Below are 6,000 nucleotides of genomic sequence, written 5' to 3'. Positions count from 1 at the left end.
TCCCAGGTAAGTGAATTTTAGGATGTGATTCTCAGAGCCCCAGAGGCGCGGCCACCATCTTGTAGCACTGGGAATGAGGGAAGGGGAGGAAGGATGTTCTCGCCTCCGGGAGGCCCGCGCCCGTCGCCATGGCAACCCTGCGGCGGGCCGCCGAGTGGGGCCGAGGGAGCCGCCCTCATCCGGGGCTTCCGCGCGGGGCCGGCGTGACGTCAGCGGGCGGGGCGCTGTCGGGGCGGTGCCGGGAGGTTCCGGTATTTCAGGGCGGGGCGCGAGGGTTGTCGGGAGAGGCGGCGGTGGCGCGGACGGACTCGAGAGCAGGGCGGGCAAGAGCAGTGGACATGGCCGGGGCGACCACCATCGAGGCGGTGAAGCGCAAGATCCAGGTGCTCCAGCAGCATGCCGACGAGGCGGACGAGCGAGCCGAGAGGCTGCAGCGGGAAGCCGAGGCCGAGCGCCGCGCCCGGGAGCAGGTAAGGGAGGCAAGGCAGCAGGCGGGGATGGGGGAGAGGAGCGCCCCGTCGCAGGGAAGGCGAGAAACTGAAGGGATGGGGGCGTCGCCTGCCCGCAGACTCCTTTGCGCTTGGCCTGAGTGTGGCTTCCCTCCCAGTCTCTGACTCCAGAATTCTTGGGGGGGGGGGGCGGCATGCCTGCCCCCAGAATCCTTTGTGGTTGGCCTGAGTTTGGGTTCCCTCTTTGTGCTCAGAATCCTTGGGAGGGGGGCAGCATTTCCTGCCCCCAGAATCCTTTGCGCTTGGCGTGAGTTTGGCTTCCCTCCTAGTCCCTACTTCCTTCCAGAATCCTTTGTGGTTGGCCTGAGTTTGGCTTCCCTCCTAGTCCCTACTTCCAGAATCCTTGGGGGGGGGGCAGCATTGCCTGCCCCCAGAATCCTTTGTGGTTGGCCTGAGTTTGGTTTCCCTCTCTGTGCTCAGTATCCTTGGGAGGGGGCAGCGTTTCCTCTCCCCAGAATCCTTTGTGGTTGGCCTGAGTTGTTTGGTTTCCCTCTCTGTGCCCTGAGTCCTTTGGGGGGGGGGGTGTCCTTGCCTGATGCCCCCAGAATCCTTTAAGCTTGGGTTGAGTTGGGTTTCCCTGCACTTGGCCTGAGTTCTTCCCCACCATGGGGTCTGATCCAAAAGTCTCTTTAATCCTCAATTCAACACCAGCCATTCTGCAGTCTCCTCCCCCCCGTGCAATGGAGGGACTAGCCCTTGTCTGTTGTTTGACTGCTTGTTCATTCTCTTTCCTTTCTCTCTGGTGCCCCAGAGGTGTTTAGTGGTACACTGGTGTTGGACATGGAGGTTCTTTTCTTGGCTGCTCTGTGTGCTTGTTGCTAGCGATAGACCTTCTCGCTGCTTTTCTTTTTTTCCTTTTTGTGAGGATTGTCTGGTTAGGTCAGGCCAAACATCTGACTCTCTCTGTTTTTCATTTTCAGCAGCAGGGTGTGAATGCGTTTTGCTGTGCCCTGTTTGTTCTGGTGTGTGGAGGCAGAGGTTGCCTGAATGTTCTTAGTCATGATGGTTGATAGCAGTTGCCCGACTGGTTGCTGTAAATGTAACCCAGTTCTTCGTTAGAATTATCCTTCCAGGTCAGACCAAAGGTCTGTCTTGCCCACAGAGGCCCACCAGAAGCCCCGAAGCATTACATAAAGGCCTATTAGTCTCCTCTGGTGGAGGCCTCTCCCCTCACCCAAGATCTGTTGATCAGAAATGTCCTGTGTCCATCGGCCTCTCTGTGAGGCTCACAAGCAGTGCAAAAGACTAATAGCATGCTCCATCCCAGTATCTGATCACAGGTATACTGGATCAGGGCATGAAGGTTCCCTTTAGTTATATTTAATTATAGCCTTTCTAATACTTTTCTCCAATAACTTGTGTAATGGCTTTTTGAAAAAAAACACTTGTAGCCAGTGGCCATTGGGACTTATTGGAATGGTGAAATCTTGAAGTTAATTATATGATGTGTGAAAGTTAAGGGCCTGCAAAATCTGATAGTCGAGAAGGGGAAGTGGTTGAGGGATGGGTGGGGCGGCCCTGGAAGGGGGGGGGGTACGCCTCTGGGTCAAAGACAAGCAGAACAATCTGGGAATCAAATCCGGGTGTTTTGCAGTGGGGGGGGGGTGGAGGAAACCATGCGGAGACTGACTCAGAACCAGCAGGATGCAGTGATGGGGGGGGGGTCAATGTGAAAGGTTGGGCCCCACGCCTTTTTTTTTTTTGCATGCAGAAGGTCCCAGGTCTATTCTCCGGCATCTGCCGTAAAATTGGCCAGTCGGTTCGGAAAAAAGACCCCGTCCTGGAACCCTTCCTGTCGCCGGACTAAGGAGGTTTTGGCCCAAATCTGTACGAGCAGCTTCATTTTGGGGTTCTCTAACGATGAAGTGATTATTTGAGAAAGATGGGGGGGAGATGTCTGCTCTCTGTGTCCTGTGGATGGGTGGGAAAAGCTCCAACTCGGTGATTTGGGGCACTCCCTGTTGGGCAGTTCACAGTATAAGCGGTTAGTGGGGACTGAGGGGTGGGGCCGCGTTCAAACTGGCTGCAGTGCCCCCGTGGGAGGGACTTCCTGGTGACACCATCGGAGGAGGGGGGGGAGAGAGAGCAGGGAGAGAGAGCAGTCCTAGTGAAGGCCGTCCCTTTGTCTGTTCGTTATGCTTTGAGAAAGGGCCGTCCCTTACATCAGTGCGGGGTGGGGGGGAGGTAGCCCGAGAACGAGGGGCTTCCCAGTGCCCGTGCGAAAAAAACGTGCTTCCAGGAGAAGCCAGCTCCCCGAACGGATCTGGGTTTGCAACTGGTGGCTTTCCTGCCGCCTGCCCATTCAGGAAATGAAGTGGCAGTTGTGGTTGGAAGCAGGCGATCACCGGGGTGGGGATGAGAGAGGCGCCGACCCTCGGCTGCTCGGCTGGAAGGAACTTGGGAGGGGGGTGGGGAAGCGGCTGAGTCGCTTTTTGCCGCTGCTGCACCCCTGTTTCCCATGACGTGGAGTCCTGGTGGGTGGCCCTGGGCTCTGAATTGGGAAATCGGGGAGAACTTGTCTGGCAGGGAGGCATTTGCAGTGAGTGGGGAGGAGCCACGGCTCAGTGACAGAGCATCTGTTGGGCATGCAGAAGGTCCCTGGTTTAGTCCTTGGCATTTCCAGTAAAAAAAAAGACCTGGCTGGTGTGTGTGAAGTGCCATAGAGTGGCTTCCAACTCAGAGTGGCCCAATGAATGAATGTCTTCCATTCACGGGAGCAAGAGGGCCGTGGCTTCCTTCATTGTCTCAATCCATCTCATGTTGGACTTTCCTCTTTTCCTGCTGCCTTCGACTTTTCCTCGCTTTCTTGACTTTTCCCCATTGACTCGTGTCTTCTCGTAATGCGACCAACGTGCGATAGCCTCGGTTTAGTCGTTTTAGCTTCTAGGGAGAGTTCAGGCGTGATCTGATCTAGAACCCACTGCCTTGTCTTTTTGGCGGTCCGTGGTATCTGTAAAACTCTCCTCCAACACGACTTTTCAAAGGAATCCGCTTTCTCCCTGTCCGTTTTCTTCATTGTCCAACTTTCACACCCTTACATGGTAATGGGGAATACTGTGGCATCAATTAACTTGGTTTTGGTTGCCAGTGACACATCGTTACACTTAAAAATCTTTTCTCGCTCCTTCACGGTTGGCAGTAGGTGATGGAAAAGACCTCTGCTTGAGACCCTGGAGAGCCGCTGCCGGTCCGAGTAGACAGTACTGACCTTGATGGATCGAGGGTCTGATTCTGGAATAAGGCAGCCTCATGTGTTTGTGAGTGGCAGATCCCAAACATGAAAGGAAGACTTAAAATTGTCTGCAGCGGTGGGCCAACTTTTGCCATAACTCCTGTCCGGCGAGATAAGCCAAGTTTTGCTCATCCAGAACTCCAGCCTCTCTTACGTTCTTATACATATGGAACAAAGGTCCATCAGTGGCTGTTAGCCACAACCTATAGATGGACCACTCTGTCTAGGGCAGTGATGCTCTGCCTTCTTGGTGCTTGGGGGGCAATAGTGGGAGGACTTCAGGAGTGTTGGCTCCGTTGGTAGACCTCCTGGTGGCACCTGGGCTCTGGTCACTACATGATGGAAGAAGAAGAGTTGGTTTTATATCCCACTCTTCACTACCTGAAGGAGTCTCAGCTCACACTTCCCTTCCTCTTCCCACAACAGACACCCGTGAGGTAGTTGGGGCTGAGAGAACTCGGCGAGAGCCATGGCTGACCCAAGGTCACTCAGCAGCTGCACATAGAGGGGTGGTAATCAAACCCGGTTCTCCAGATTAGAGTCCTGCCGCTCTTAACCACTACACCAAACTGGTGTTTGGACTGGATGGGCCATTGGCCCGACCCAACATGGCTTCTGTTACGTTCTAACTTGAACTATGGTTCAGGCTCAGCTGGGGCTTCTCTGTCTGGAGCTCTAACTTGGTGCGTCAAGCGTGTGCAGCTTGGGGGTAAGGAAGGTTGTGTGGAAACTACTGGTCAGCCTTTTCCTGCCCTCTTTCTCTTCTGGCCAAGCAGTGAACCCAGTCTTGCCAGTCCGGCCTCCCAAGAACTACAGGTGTAGCTTTGCTTCATGGGCGCGGTTCCTAGTCTCACGCTCTATCTCCTGCAAATGGCCTCTCGGTTCAGGAGCTGCTCTGCAGGAAACGGTGTTTTCGCTTAGCTGCTGATCTGACACCTGATTACCTGCAAGGTGAAGTGTTGGGACTTAACGAGCAGTGTGTTTGCAGTCTCTTAGGTGTGGATCTTGGAGCACTTTGGCCTTGTTCCACAGGCTTGGCTTAACTGCCTTACCTGTCATCTTTATCGGAAGCACTGGTCTCCTTCATGCCACCAGGGTTGCGTGCGATTGTTGCTTGTTTGTTTTCGGCTGAACTCGCTAAAGAACATGCACATGCATATAATTCTGCCGAATATTGTTTCTGCTGGGCGGAGGCGGAAGCACAAGGATGCGACAACATCATCGCCCCATATGAGCCCCGTAGAATGTTGCATTCTACAAACCAACATCTGGTAGTCTCAGGTCCTAGGGATGTCCGATTTGCCTCAACTAGGGGTGTAGGGCGTTCTCGGTCCTGGCCCCGTCTGGTGGAATGAGCTACCTTGGGAGATCAGGGCCCCGTAGGAACCTGTTACAGTTCCACAGGGCCTGTAAGACTGAGCTCTTCCACCAGGCCTTTAGCTGAGGCAGCGGGCATCCACTCCATTCTCTCCCCCCCCCCTTCCAGTGACTGTAGATCCTAGAAGCCGCCTGGAACCACAGCATCGCCGGAATCAATTAATGTGTATTGAGGCTTATTGCTTGTTTTTACAGTGTTATGATTTTATTGATTTTACTGGATTGTTGATGTATGTTTTATTGTATATTGTAATTCTGCATTAATTGTGGGCCTGTATGCGTGGAACCCGCCCTGTTGCTGGCCCTCCAGAGGAACTGGTTGAGGCCACTGGGTGAGATGGGATGCTTGACTAGATGGACCCTCACCGGTCTGACCCAGTAGGGCTCTTCTGATGTTCTTATGAGGGGAAGGCCTCGGCCTCTATGCCCTGTCGTTGGCCCTCCAGAGGAACTGGTTGAGGCCACTGTGTGAGACAGGATGCTGGACTAGATGGACCCTCACTGGTCTGATCAAGTGGGCTCTTCTGATGTTCTTATGTGGGGAAGGCCTTGGCCTCTCTGCCCTGCTGTTGGCCCTCCAGAGGAACTGGTTGAGGCCACTGTGTGAGAGAGGATGCTGGACTAGATGGACCCTCACTGGTCTGACCCAGCAGGGCTCTTCAGATATTATGAGGGGAAGGCCTTGGCCTCTATGCCCTGTTGTCAGCCCTCCAGAGGAACTGGTTGAAGCCACTGTGTGAGACAGGATGCTGGACCAGAGGGACCCTCACTGGTCTGATCCAGCAGGGCTCTTCTGATGTTCTTATGAGGGGAAGGCCTCGGCCCCTCTGCCCTGTTGTTGGCCCTTCCAGAGGAACTGGTTGAGGCCATTGGCTGAGGCAG

At 54.5% G+C, this 6,000-nt stretch overlaps 1 protein-coding gene across 4 annotated transcripts in view; it reads left to right on the top strand.

Annotated features, from left to right (window-relative positions):
• The first annotated feature begins 271 nt into the window (after window positions 1–271).
• LOC107117103 (tropomyosin alpha-3 chain) overlaps window positions 272–6,000 on the top strand; it is a 65,878-nt gene continuing 60,149 nt past the window's right edge. For all 4 annotated transcript variants that reach the window (XM_015419150.1, XM_015419148.1, XM_015419146.1 and 1 more), the window contains exon 1: window positions 272–470. In XM_015419150.1, coding sequence (XP_015274636.1) covers window positions 339–470 — 132 coding nt within the window. In that variant the 5' untranslated portion in view covers window positions 272–338. The remainder of the gene's footprint in view (window positions 471–6,000) is intronic.

The sequence above is a fragment of the Gekko japonicus genome, unplaced genomic scaffold (assembly GCF_001447785.1).
Source record: "Gekko japonicus isolate JY-2015 unplaced genomic scaffold, Gekko_japonicus_V1.1 scaffold25, whole genome shotgun sequence".
Taxonomy (NCBI): Eukaryota; Metazoa; Chordata; class Lepidosauria; order Squamata; family Gekkonidae; genus Gekko; species Gekko japonicus.
Note: the sequence above shows the minus strand (reverse complement) of the source record. Positions and strands in the feature narration are given on the sequence as shown.